The 12,500-nt window shown below is 50.0% G+C and overlaps 1 protein-coding gene across 1 annotated transcript in view; it reads left to right on the top strand.

Moving 5' to 3' along the window:
* LOC124020468 (WD repeat-containing and planar cell polarity effector protein fritz homolog) overlaps nt 1-12,500 on the top strand; it is a 156,937-nt gene that overhangs the window by 12,435 nt on the left and 132,002 nt on the right. Inside the window, 1 exon segment of the mRNA XM_046335705.1 lies at nt 1,684-1,734. Coding sequence (XP_046191661.1) covers nt 1,684-1,734 — 51 coding nt within the window.

The following is a 12,500-nucleotide window of genomic DNA, read 5'->3' as shown; positions in this document are numbered from 1 at the left end:
GAGCAGAGAGTACCACATCGCGTCGGCTAATTTAAGCTGTGCAAATTGATAATAGCCTCTATTAACACACACACACACACACACACACACACACACACACACACACACACACACACACACACACACACACACACACACACACACACACACACACACACACACATAACACACACACACACACACGACACACACACACACACACACACACACACACACACACACACACACACACACACACACACACACACACACACTGATATCAACCTCAAATGTAAGACACCGTTCTTTCCACAAGAGGGAGTCCCAGGCTCATTAGAATTACTAAGGGACCCCCCCTTCCTGTCCCTCACCCCTTAGGCACAGATCTAGGATCAGCTCCCACTCCCCGCCCCCCAGACCCTCAGATCTAGGAATCAGCTCCTCCTCCCCGCAGTGACCCTCAGCTCTAGGGTCAGCTCCCCCCTGACCTTAACTGTAGGGGGCGAAATCACTAAACTGACCTTGGATCAGCGTGTGGGGAACTAGGGGCTACTCCTACTCTGTCCTGGAGCAGGTGGCTGTGTCTGGGTGTCCTCTCGGCCTCTTATCTGATTAGGAGCCACTAATCCTGGAAGTGGGCTAAACTGCCAGCGGGGCCTACCAGATCTTACCAGACAGGCCACTTTCCTGCTCCCGGCGGCTGAGTGAGGAGGCTTGGGCTAGGCTGTCGACTGGTCAGATTGGAGGGGCCCTGTTTAGCACTGGCTTGCTGCTCCTATCCCACCTGGAAACACACACACACACACACACACACACACACACACACACACACACACACACACACACACACACACACACACACACACACACACACACACACACACACACACACTAATCCTTTCTTGACACATAGACAACACTGACACGTACACATCATACACTTGAAACAGTAGAACAGTAGAACAGAGGAACAGTAGAACAGTGGAACAGTGGAACAGCGGAACAGCGGAACAGCGGAACAGCGGAACAGCGGAACAGCGGAACTGTGGAACAGCGGAACAGCGGAACAGCGGAACTGTGGAACAGCGGAACTGCGGAACAGCGGAACAGCGGAACTGTGGAACAGCGGAACAGCGGAACTGTGGAACAGCGGAACAGCAGAACAGCGGAACTGCGGAACTGTGGAACAGCGGAACAGCGGAACTGCGGAACTGTGGAACGGCGGAACAGCGGAACAGCGGAACTGCGGAACAGCGGAACTGCGGAACAGCGGAACAGCGGAACTGCGGAACAGCGGAACAGCGGAACTGTGGAACAGCGGAACAGCGGAACTGTGGAACTGCGGAACAGCGGAACAGCGGAACTGTGGAACAGCGGAACAGCGGAACAGCGGAACTGTGGAACAGCGGAACTGTGGAACTGCGGAACAGCGGAACAGCGGAACTGCGGAACTGTGGAACAGCGGAACTGTGGAACAGCGGAACAGCGGAACAGCGGAACAGCGGAACTGTGGAACAGCGGAACAGCGGAACTGTGGAACAGTAGAACAGTAGAACATTGTCGGAACTGGAAGCACAAGCATTTCGCTACACTCACATTAACATCTGCTAACCATGTGTATGTGACAAATACAATTTGATTTGATTTGATTTGAACAGTGTACCTCGTTGTTGTTGACCTCCTGTTCTCTCCTCTTTCTTGCAGCCGTCCCATCAGAGCACCACTACTACACTGACAAACAGGATTTCTCTGAATGTAAGTCCTTTCAAATCACTGCCCTCACAACACAAACCTCATGCAGAAACGACTAACATTATAACAAGCCGTAGGTGATAGTATTTTGGTGGGTTATATTGTACTATGTTGAGGCAGAAGGGAGTTCGGGAGAAGTGAGATCATTTGGGGTGGGTGATGTTGTAGTGGGGTTGTGTTGGAATAGGTTGAAGAACAGGTTAAGTGTGGTATTTAGGGGGTTGGGAGGAAGTGGGGACTGGTTGAGTGGGTACGTGTGTGTGTGTTCTCCCCAGTCCAAACGTCCACCCCAGAGTTGCACCATTAGGAACCTAATCATCATCATACCAGGATGACCAGTTTCCATGTAATAATTCTTAGCTAGTCAGTCTGTCAGTCAACCTGACTCTCTCTCTCTCTCTCTCTCTCTCTCTCTCTCTCTCTCTCTCTCTCTCTCTCTCTCTCTCTCTCTCTCTCTCTCTCTCTCTCTCTCTCTCTGTCTCTGTCTCTCTCCCCATCTCTTCCTCTCTCCCCATCTCTTCCTCTCTCCCCATCTCTTCCTCTCTCCCATCTCTTCCTCTCTCTCTTCCTCTCTCCCCATGTCTTCCTCTCTCCCATCTCTTCCTCTCTCTCTTCCTCTCTCCCCATCTCTTCCTCTCTCCCCATCTCTTCCTCTCTCCCATCTCTTCCTCTCTCTCTTCCTCTCTCTCCCATCTCTCCCTCTCTCCCCATCTCTTCCTCTCTCCCATCTCTTCCTCTCTCTCTTCCTCTCTCCCCATCTCTCCCTCTCTCTCTTCCTCTCTCCCCATCTCTCCCTCTCTCCCCATCTCTTCCTCTCTCCCCATCTCTTCCTCTCTCCCATCTCTTCCTCTCTCTCTTCCTCTCTCTCCCATCTCTCCCTCTCTCCCCATCTCTTCCTCTCTCCCATCTCTTCCTCTCTCTCTTCCTCTCTCCCCATCTCTCCCTCTCTCTCTTCCTCTCTCCCCATCTCTTCCTCTCTCCCCATCTCTTCCTCTCTCCCATCTCTTCCTCTCTCTCTTCCTCTCTCTCCCATCTCTCCCCATCTCTTCCTCTCTCCCATCTCTTCCTCTCTCTCTTCCTCTCTCCCCATCTCTCCCTCTCTATCTTCCTCTCTCCCCATCTCTTCCTCTCTCCCCATCTCTTCCTCTCTCCCCATCTCTTCCTCTCTCCCCATCTCTTCCTCTCTCCCCCATCTCTTCCTCTCTCCCCATCTCTTCCTCTCTCCCCATCTCTTCCTCTCTCCCCATCTCTTCCTCTCTCCCCATCTCTTCCTCTCTCCCCATCTCTTCCTCTCTCTCCCCATCTCTTCCTCTCTCCCAATCTCTTCCTCTCTCCCCATCTCTTCCTCTCTCCCCTTCTCTTCCTCTATCCCCATCTCTTCCTCTCTCCCCATCTCTTCCTCTCTCCCCTTCTCTTCCTCTCTCCCCATCTCTTCCTCTCTCCCCATATCTTCCTCTCTTCCCATCTCTTCCTCTCTCCCCTTCTCTTCCTCTCTCCCCTTCTCTTCCTCTCTCCCCATCTCTTCCTCTCTCTCTTTCTCTTTCTCCCCATCTCTTCCTCTCTCCCCATCTCTTCCTCTCTCCCCTTCTCTCTCCCCCCATCTCTTCCTCTCTCCCATCTCTTCCTCTCTCTCCTTCTCTCTCCCCCATCTCTTCCTCTCTCCCCATCTCTTCCTCTCTCTCTTTCTCTCTCTCTCCCCATCTCTTCCTCTCTCTCCTTCTCTCTCTCCCCATCTCTTCCTCTCTCCCCTTCTCTCTCTCCCCCATCTCTTCCTCTCTCTACTTCTCTCTCTCCCCTTCTCTCTCTCCCCATCTCTTCCTCTCTCCCATCTCTTCCTCTCTCTCCTTCTCTCTCCCCCCATCTCTTCCTCTCTCCCCATCTCTTCCTCTCTCTCTTTCTCTCTCTCCCCATCTCTTCCTCTCTCTCCTTCTCTCTCTCCCCATCTCTTCCTCTCTCCCCTTCTCTCTCTCCCCATCTCTTCCTCTCTCCCCTTCTCTCTCTCCCCATCTCTTCCTCTCTCTCCTTCTCTCTCTCCCCATCTCTTCCTCTCTCCCCTTCTCTCTCTCCCCATCTCTTCCTCTCTCCCCTTCTCTCTCTCCCCATCTCTTCCTCTCTCTCCTTCTCTCTCTCCCCATCTCTTCCTCTCTCTACTTCTCTCTCTCCCCATCTCTTCCTCTCTCCCCTTCTCTCTCTCCCCCATCTCTTCCTCTCTCCCCATCTCTTCCTCTCTCTCCTTCTCTCTCTCCCCATCTCTTCCTCTCTCTCCCCTTCTCTCTCCCCCATCTCTTCCTCTCTCTCCTTCTCTCTCTCCCCATCTCTTCCTCTCTCTCCTTCTCTCTCTCTCCCCCATCTCTTCCTCTCTCTCCTTCTCTCTCTCCCCATCTCTTCCTCTCTCCCCTTCTCTCTCCCCCATCTCTTCCTCTCTCTCCTTCTCTCTCTCCCCCATCTCTTCCTCTCTCTCCCTTCTCTCTCTCTCCCCATCTCTTCCTCTCTCTCCTTCTCTCTCTCTCCCCATCTCTTCCTCTCTCTCCTTCTCTCTCTCCCCATCTCTTCCTCTCTCCCCTTCTCTCTCTCCCCATCTCTTCCTCTCTCTACTTCTCTCTCTCCCCATCTCTTCCTCTCTCCCCTTCTCTCTCTCCCCATCTCTTCCTCTCTCCCCTTCTCTCTCTCCCCATCTCTTCCTCTCTCTCCTTCTCTCTCTCCCCATCTCTTCCTCTCTCCCCTTCTCTCTCTCCCCATCTCTTCCTTCTCCTTCTCTCCCCTTCTCTCTCTCCCCATCTCTTCCTCTCTCTCCTTCTCTCTCTCCCCATCTCTTCCTCTCTCTACTTCTCTCTCTCCCCATCTCTTCCTCTCTCCCCTTCTCTCTCTCCCCATCTCTTCCTCTCTCCCCATCTCTTCCTCTCTCTCCTTCTCTCTCTCCCCATCTCTTCCTCTCTCCCCTTCTCTCTCCCCCCATCTCTTCCTCTCTCTCCTTCTCTCTCTCCCCATCTCTTCCTCTCTCTCCTTCTCTCTCTCTCCCCCATCTCTTCCTCCCCATCTCCCCCTCTCTTCCTCTCTCTCCTTCTCTCTCTCCCCATCTCTTCCTCTCTCCCCATCTCTTCCTCTCTCTCCTTCTCTCTCTCCCCATCTCTTCCTCTCTCCCCTTCTCTCTCTCCCCATCTCTTCCTCTCTCCCCATCTCTTCCTCTCTCTCCTTCTCTCTCTCCCCATCTCTTCCTCTCTCCCCTTCTCTCTCCCCCCATCTCTTCCTCTCTCTCCTTCTCTCTCTCCCCATCTCTTCCTCTCTCTCCTTCTCTCTCTCTCCCCATCTCTTCCTCTCTCCCCTTCTCTCTCTCCCCATCTCTTCCTCTCTCTCCTTCTCTCTCCCCCCATCTCTTCCTCTCTCCCCATCTCTTCCTCTCTCTCTTTCTCTCTCTCCCCATCTCTTCCTATCTCCCCATCTCTTCCTCTCCCCCCTTCTCTCTCTCCCCATCTCTTCCTCTCTCCCCTTCTCTTCCTCTGTCTCTTTCTCTCTCTCCCCATCTCTTCCTCTCTCCCCATCTCTTCCTCTCTCTCCTTCTCGCTCTCCCCATCGCTTCCTCTCTCCCCTTCTCTCTCTCCCCATCTCTTCCTCTCTCCCCTTCTCTCTCCCCATCGCTTCCTCTCTCCCCTTCTCTCTCTCCCCATCGCTTCCTCTCTCCCCTTCTCTCTCCCCCATCTCTTCCTCTCTCCCCTTCTCTCTCTCCCCATCTCTTCCTCTCTCCCCTTCTCTTCCTCTGTCTCTTTCTCTCTCTCCCCATCTCTTCCCCTCTCCCCATCTCTCCCTCTCTCTCCTTCTCTCTCCCCCCATCTCTTCCTCTCTCCCCATCTCTCTCTCCCCATCTCTTCCTCTCTCCCCTTCTCTCTCCCCCATCTCTTCCTCTCTCCCCTTCTCTTCCTCTCTCTCCTTCTCTCTCTCCCCATCTCTTCCTCTCTCCCCTTCTCTCTCTCCCCATCTCTTCCTCTCTCCCCTTCTCTCTCCCCCCATCTCTTCCTCTCTCCCCATCTCTTCCTCTCTCTCCTTCTCTCTCTCCCCCATCTCTTCCTCTCTCCCCATCTCTCCCCCCATCTCTCCCCTTCTCTCTCCCCCATCTCTTCCTCTCTCCCCTTCTCTCTCTCCCCATCTCTTCCTCTCTCCCCTTCTCTCTCTCCCCATCTCTCCCTCTCTCCCCTTCTCTCTCTCCCCATCTCTTCCTCTCTCTCCTTCTCTCTCTCCCTTCTCTCCCTCTCTCTTCTCTCTCTCTCTCCCCATCTCTTCCTCTCTCTCCTTCTCTCTCCCCCATCTCTTCCTCTCTCTCTCCTTCTCTCTCTCCCCATCTCTTCCTCTCTCCCCTTCTCTCTCCCCCCATCTCTTCCTCTCTCCCTCTCTCGCCCAGGAGGGGAATACAGACACCCTTATCAGGAGACAAACACCCGTCCCCCTATACCCCCCCCCCTCCTCCCCCCGCTACCTAATTTGCATGTATCTGCTTCTCCACTCCCACTCGTTGTAGAAGGGAGACTACGTCTCTTAATACTTCATTTTTAAATAGAGAGGAGGAGGGGAAAACTGATGGGGAAACGATTACGCCATCTTGAAAAAGCAGACCTCCTTACCTTCCATATTAACGCTCATGTATATGCACAGGGAATGACTAGGCCCCAGAATTCAATTAACTTTTAAAAGTTGTTTTTCTTCTCTCTCTCTCTCTCTCTCCACCAGTGGAGGGAGCGATGGGGAGAGTATGGGGAAATGACGGGGTTTGTGTGTGGAACGAGGTAGTTTCAAGTGGCCTGTGTATTTAGATGTGTTCTGCTAACTTTGAGTTTGTCTTCCCACAGAGGCTGGGGTAGAGATAACTGTAGGAGAGTGTTACTGGCTGGCTGGCTGGCTGGCTGGCTGGCTGCTCTCAGAGACTCTGGGGTAGAGATAACTGTAGGAGAGTGTTACTGGCTGGCTGGCTGGCTGGCTGGCTGGCTGCTCTCAGAGACTCTGGGGTAGAGATAACTGTAGGAGAGTGTTACTGGCTGGCTGGCTGGCTGGCTGGCTGGCTGGCTGGCTGGCTGGCTGGCTGGCTGCTCTCAGAGACTCTGGGGTAGAGATAACTGTAGGAGAGTGTTACTGGCTGGCTGGCTGGCTGGCTGGCTGGCTGGCTGCTCTCGGAGACTCTGGGGTAGAGATAACTGTAGGAGAGTGTTACTGGCTGGCTGGCTGGCTGCTCTCTGAGACTCTGGGGTAGAGATAACTGTAGGAGAGTGTTACTGGCTGGCTGGCTGGCTGGCTGCTCTCAGAGACTCTGGGGTAGAGATAACTGTAGGAGAGTGTTACTGGCTGGCTGGCTGGCTGCTCTCAGAGACTCTGGGGTAGAGATAACTGTAGGAGAGTGTTACTGGCTGGCTGGCTGGCTGCTCTTAGAGACTCTGGGGTAGAGATAACTGTAGGAGAGTGTTACTGGCTGGCTGGCTGGCTGGCTGGCTGGCTGGCTGGCTGCTCTCGGAGACTCTGGGGTAGAGATAACTGTAGGAGAGTATTACTGGCTGGCTGGCTGGCTGGCTGCTCTCAGAGACTCTGGGGTAGAGATAACTGTAGGAGAGTGTTACTGGCTGGCTGGCTGGCTGCTCTCAGAGACTCTGGGGTAGAGATAACTGTAGGAGAGTGTTACTGGCTGGCTTGCTGGCTGGCTGGCTGACTGGCTGGCTGCTCTCAGAGACTCTGGGGTAGAGATAACTGTAGGAGAGTGTTACTGGCTGGCTGGCTGGCTGCTCTCAGAGACTCTGGGGTAGAGTTAACTGTAGGAGAGTGTTACTGGCTGGCTGGCTGGCTGGCTGGCTGCTCTCAGAGACTCTGGGGTAGAGATAACTGTAGGAGAGTGTTACTGGCTGGCTGGCTGGCTGCTCTCAGAGACTCTGGGGTAGAGATAACTGTAGGAGAGTGTTACTGGCTGGCTGCTCTCAGAGACTCTGGGGTAGAGATAACTGTAGGAGAGTGTTACTGGCTGGCTGCTCTCAGAGACTCTGGGGTAGAGATAACTGTAGGAGAGTGTTACTGGCTGGCTGCTCTCAGAGACTCTGGGGTAGAGATAACTGTAGGAGAGTGTTACTGGCTGGCTGCTCTCAGAGACTCTGGGGTAGAGATAACTGTAGGAGAGTGTTACTGGCTGGCTGGCTGGCTGCTCTCAGAGACTCTGGGGTAGAGATAACTGTAGGAGAGTGTTACTGGCTGGCTGGCTGGCTGGCTGGCTGCTCTCAGAGACTCTGGGGTAGAGATAACTGTAGGAGAGTGTTACTGGCTGGCTGGCTGGCTGGCTGGCTGGCTGGCTGGCTGGCTGGCTGCTCTCAGAGACTCTGAAAGCTGTAAAACGTTACATCAAACAAATATGGCTTATCAATAAGGAGAAAGGTGTATATTTGTGAGAGGTTTTTCAATAAGGAGAAAGGTGTATATTTGTGAGAGGTTTTTCAATAAGGAGAAAGGTGTATATTTGTGAGAGGTTTTTCAATAAGGAGAAAGGTGTATATTTGTGAGAGGTTTTTCAATAAGGAGAAAGGTGTATATTTGTGAGAGGTTTTTCAATAAGGAGAAAGGTGTATATTTGTGAGAGGTTTTTCAATAAGGAGTAAGGTGTATATTTGTGAGAGGTTTTTCAATAAGGAGAAAGGTGTATATTTGTGAGAGGTTTTTCAATAAGGAGAAAGGTGTATATTTGTGAGAGGTTTTTCAATAAGGAGAAAGGTGTATATTTGTGAGAGGTTTTTCAATAAGGAGAAAGGTGTATATTTGTGAGAGGTTTTTCAATAAGGAGAAAGGTGTATATTTGTGAGAGGTTTTTCAATAAGGAGAAAGGTGTATATTTGTGAGAGGTTTTTCAATAAGGAGAAAGGTGTATATTTGTGAGAGGTTTTTCAATAAGGAGAAAGGTGTATATTTGTGAGAGGTTTTTCAATAAGGAGAAAGATGTATATTTGTGAGAGGTTTTTCAATAAGGAGAAAGGTGTATATTTGTGAGAGGTTTTTCAATAAGGAGAAAGGTGTATATTTGTTGGTAACGAGAGCTTTCTCATTGCTGGTGCTCTGAGGGCTCTAAAACATAATCGCTCCATATTTGATCAAAACACAACTTCAATATGACACCTGTAGTTTGATCAAAACACAACTCAATATGACACCTGTAGTTTGATCAAAACACAACTCAATATGACACCTGTAGTTTGATCAAAACACAACTCAATATGACACCTGTAGTTTGATCAAAACACAACTCAATATGACACCTGTAGTTTGATCAAAACACAACTCAATATGACACCTGTAGTTTTATCAAAACACAACTCAATATGACACCTGTAGTTTTATCAAAACACAACTCAATATGACACCTGTAGTTTTATCAAAACACAACACAATATGACACCTGTAGTTTGATCAAAACACAACTCAATATGACACCTGTAGTTTGATCAAAACACAACTCAATATGACACCTGTAGTTTGATCAAAACACAACTCAATATGACACCTGTAGTTTGATCAAAACACAACTCAATATGACACCTGTAGTTTTATCAAAACACAACTCAATATGACACCTGTAGTTTTATCAAAACACAACTCAATATGACACCTGTAGTTTTACTTAGAGGAGCGTCATAAATAAATTGTCCTGTATGTGTGACTCAGTTGGTAGAGCATGGTGATTGAAACGCTAGGATTGTGGGCATTGTATGTGTGACTCAGTTGGTAGAGCATGGTGATTGAAACGCTAGGATTGTGGGCATTGTATGTGTGACTCAGTTGGTAGAGCATGGCGATGAAACCTAGGATTGTGGGCATTGTATGTGTGACTCAGTTGGTAGAGCATGGCAATTGAAACGCTAGGATTGTGGGCATTGTATGTGTGACTCAGTTGGTAGAGCATGGTGATTGAAACGCTAGGATTGTGGGTATTGTATGTGTGACTCAGTTGGTAGAGCATGGCGATTGAAACGCTAGGATTGTGGGCATTGTATGTGTGACTCAGTTGGTAGAGCATGGTGATTGAAACCTAGGATTGTGGGTATTGTATGTGTGACTCAGTTGGTAGAGCATGGCGATTGAAACGCTAGGATTGTGGGCATTGTATGTGTGACTCAGTTGGTAGAGCATGGCGATTGAAACGCTAGGATTGTGGGCATTGTATGTGTGACTCAGTTGGTAGAGCATGGTGATTGAAACGCTTGGATTGTGGGCATTGTATGTGTGACTCAGTTGGTAGAGCATGGTGATTGAAACGCTAGGATTGTGGGCATTGTATGTGTGACTCAGTTGGTCGAGCATGGCGATTGAAACACTAGGATTGTGGGCATTGTATGTGTGACTCAGTTGGTAGAGCACGGTGATTGAAACAGGATTGTGGGCATTGTATGTGTGACTCAGTTGGTCAAAACACGGCGATTGAAACGCTAGGATTGTGGGCATTGTATGTGTGACTCAGTTGGTCGAGCACGGCGATTGAAACGCTAGGATTGTGGGCATTGTATGTGTGACTCAGTTGGTAGAGCACGGCGATTGAAACGCTAGGATTGTGGGCATTGTATGTGTGACTCAGTTGGTAGAGCATGGTGAATGAAACGCTAGGATTGTGGGCATTGTATGTGTGACTCAGTTGGTAGAGCATGGTGATTGAAACGCTAGGATTGTGGGCATTGTATGTGTGACTCAGTTGGTAGAGCATGGTGATTGAAACGCTAGGATTGTGGGCATTGTATGTGTGACTCAGTTGGTAGAGCATGGCGATTGAAACGCTAGGATTGTGGGCATTGTATGTGTGACTCAGTTGGTAGAGCATGGCAATTGAAACGCTAGGATTGTGGGCATTGTATGTGTGACTCAGTTGGTAGAGCATGGTGATTGAAACGCTAGGATTGTGGGTATTGTATGTGTGACTCAGTTGGTAGAGCATGGCGATTGAAACGCTAGGATTGTGGGCATTGTATGTGTGACTCAGTTGGTAGAGCATGGTGATTGAAACGCTAGGATTGTGGGTATTGTATGTGTGACTCAGTTGGTAGAGCATGGCGATTGAAACGCTAGGATTGTGGGCATTGTATGTGTGACTCAGTTGGTAGAGCATGGCGATTGAAACGCTAGGATTGTGGGCATTGTATGTGTGACTCAGTTGGTAGAGCATGGTGATTGAAACGCTTGGATTGTGGGCATTGTATGTGTGACTCAGTTGGTAGAGCATGGTGATTGAAACGCTAGGATTGTGGGCATTGTATGTGTGACTCAGTTGGTCGAGCATGGCGATTGAAACACTAGGATTGTGGGCATTGTATGTGTGACTCAGTTGGTAGAGCACGGTGATTGAAACGCTAGGATTGTGGGCATTGTATGTGTGACTCAGTTGGTCGAGCACGGCGATTGAAACGCTAGGATTGTGGGCATTGTATGTGTGACTCAGTTGGTCGAGCACGGCGATTGAAACGCTAGGATTGTGGGCATTGTATGTGTGACTCAGTTGGTAGAGCACGGCGATTGAAACGCTAGGATTGTGGGCATTGTATGTGTGACTCAGTTGGTCGAGCATGGCGATTGAAACACTAGGATTGTGGGCATTGTATGTGTGACTCAGTTGGTAGAGCATGGTGATTGAAACGCTAGGATTGTGGGCATTGTATGTGTGACTCAGTTGGTAGAGCATGGTGATTGAAACGCTAGGATTGTGGGCATTGTATGTGTGACTCAGTTGGTAGAGCATGGTGATTGAAACGCTAGGATTGTGGGCATTGTATGTGTGACTCAGTTGGTAGAGCATGGTGATTGAAATCATTGTATGTGTGACTCAGTTGGTAGAGCATGGTGAATGAAACGCTAGGATTGTGGGCATTGTATGTGTGACTCAGTTGGTAGAGCATGGTGATTGAAACGCTAGGATTGTGGGCATTGTATGTGTGACTCAGTTGGTAGAGCATGGCGATTGAAACGCTAGGATTGTGGGCATTGTATGTGTGACTTGAAGTCGCTTTGGGAAAAAGAGTCTGCTAAATGGTATTATTATTATCCTTATCATTATTATGTAGTAAGTAATTAAGCAGATACACCTAACCAGGTTGGTGACCTACAATAAATCACCTGAGGAAGGTGACTGGCCCCTCCAGTCATCTAGATCCAGTAGTATGGGCTCCAGTCATATAGATCCAGTAGGATGGGCTCCAGTCATCTAGATCCAGTAGGATGGGCTCCAGTCATCTAGATCCAGTAGGATGGGCTCCAGTCATATAGATCCAGTAGGATGAGCTCCAGTCATCTAGATCCAGTAGGATGGGCTCCAGTCATCTAGATCCAGTAGGATGGGCTCCAGTCATCTAGATCCAGTAGGATGGGCTCCAGTCATCTAGATCCAGTAGGATGGGCTCCAGTCATCTAGATCCAGTAGGATGGGCTCCAGTCATATAGATCCAGTAGGATGGGCTCCAGTCATCTAGATCCAGTAGGATGGGCTCCAGTCATCTAGATCCAGTAGGATGGGCTCCAGTCATATAGATCCAGTAGGATGGGCTCCAGTCATCTAGATCCAGTAGGATGGGCTCCAGTCATCTAGATCCAGTAGGATGGGCTCCAGTCATCTAGATCCAGTAGGATGGGCTCCAGTCATCTAGATCCAGTAGGATGGGCTCCAGTCATCTAGATCCAGTAGGATGAGCTCCAGTCATCTAGATCCAGTAGGATGGGCTCCAGTCATCTAGATCCAGTAGGATGGGCTCCAGTCATCTAGATCCAGTAGGATGGGCTCC

Source organism: Oncorhynchus gorbuscha, unplaced genomic scaffold (assembly GCF_021184085.1).
Source record: "Oncorhynchus gorbuscha isolate QuinsamMale2020 ecotype Even-year unplaced genomic scaffold, OgorEven_v1.0 Un_scaffold_827, whole genome shotgun sequence".
NCBI lineage: Eukaryota > Metazoa > Chordata > Actinopteri > Salmoniformes > Salmonidae > Oncorhynchus > Oncorhynchus gorbuscha.
This window is presented reverse-complemented; position numbering and strand designations above follow the sequence as displayed.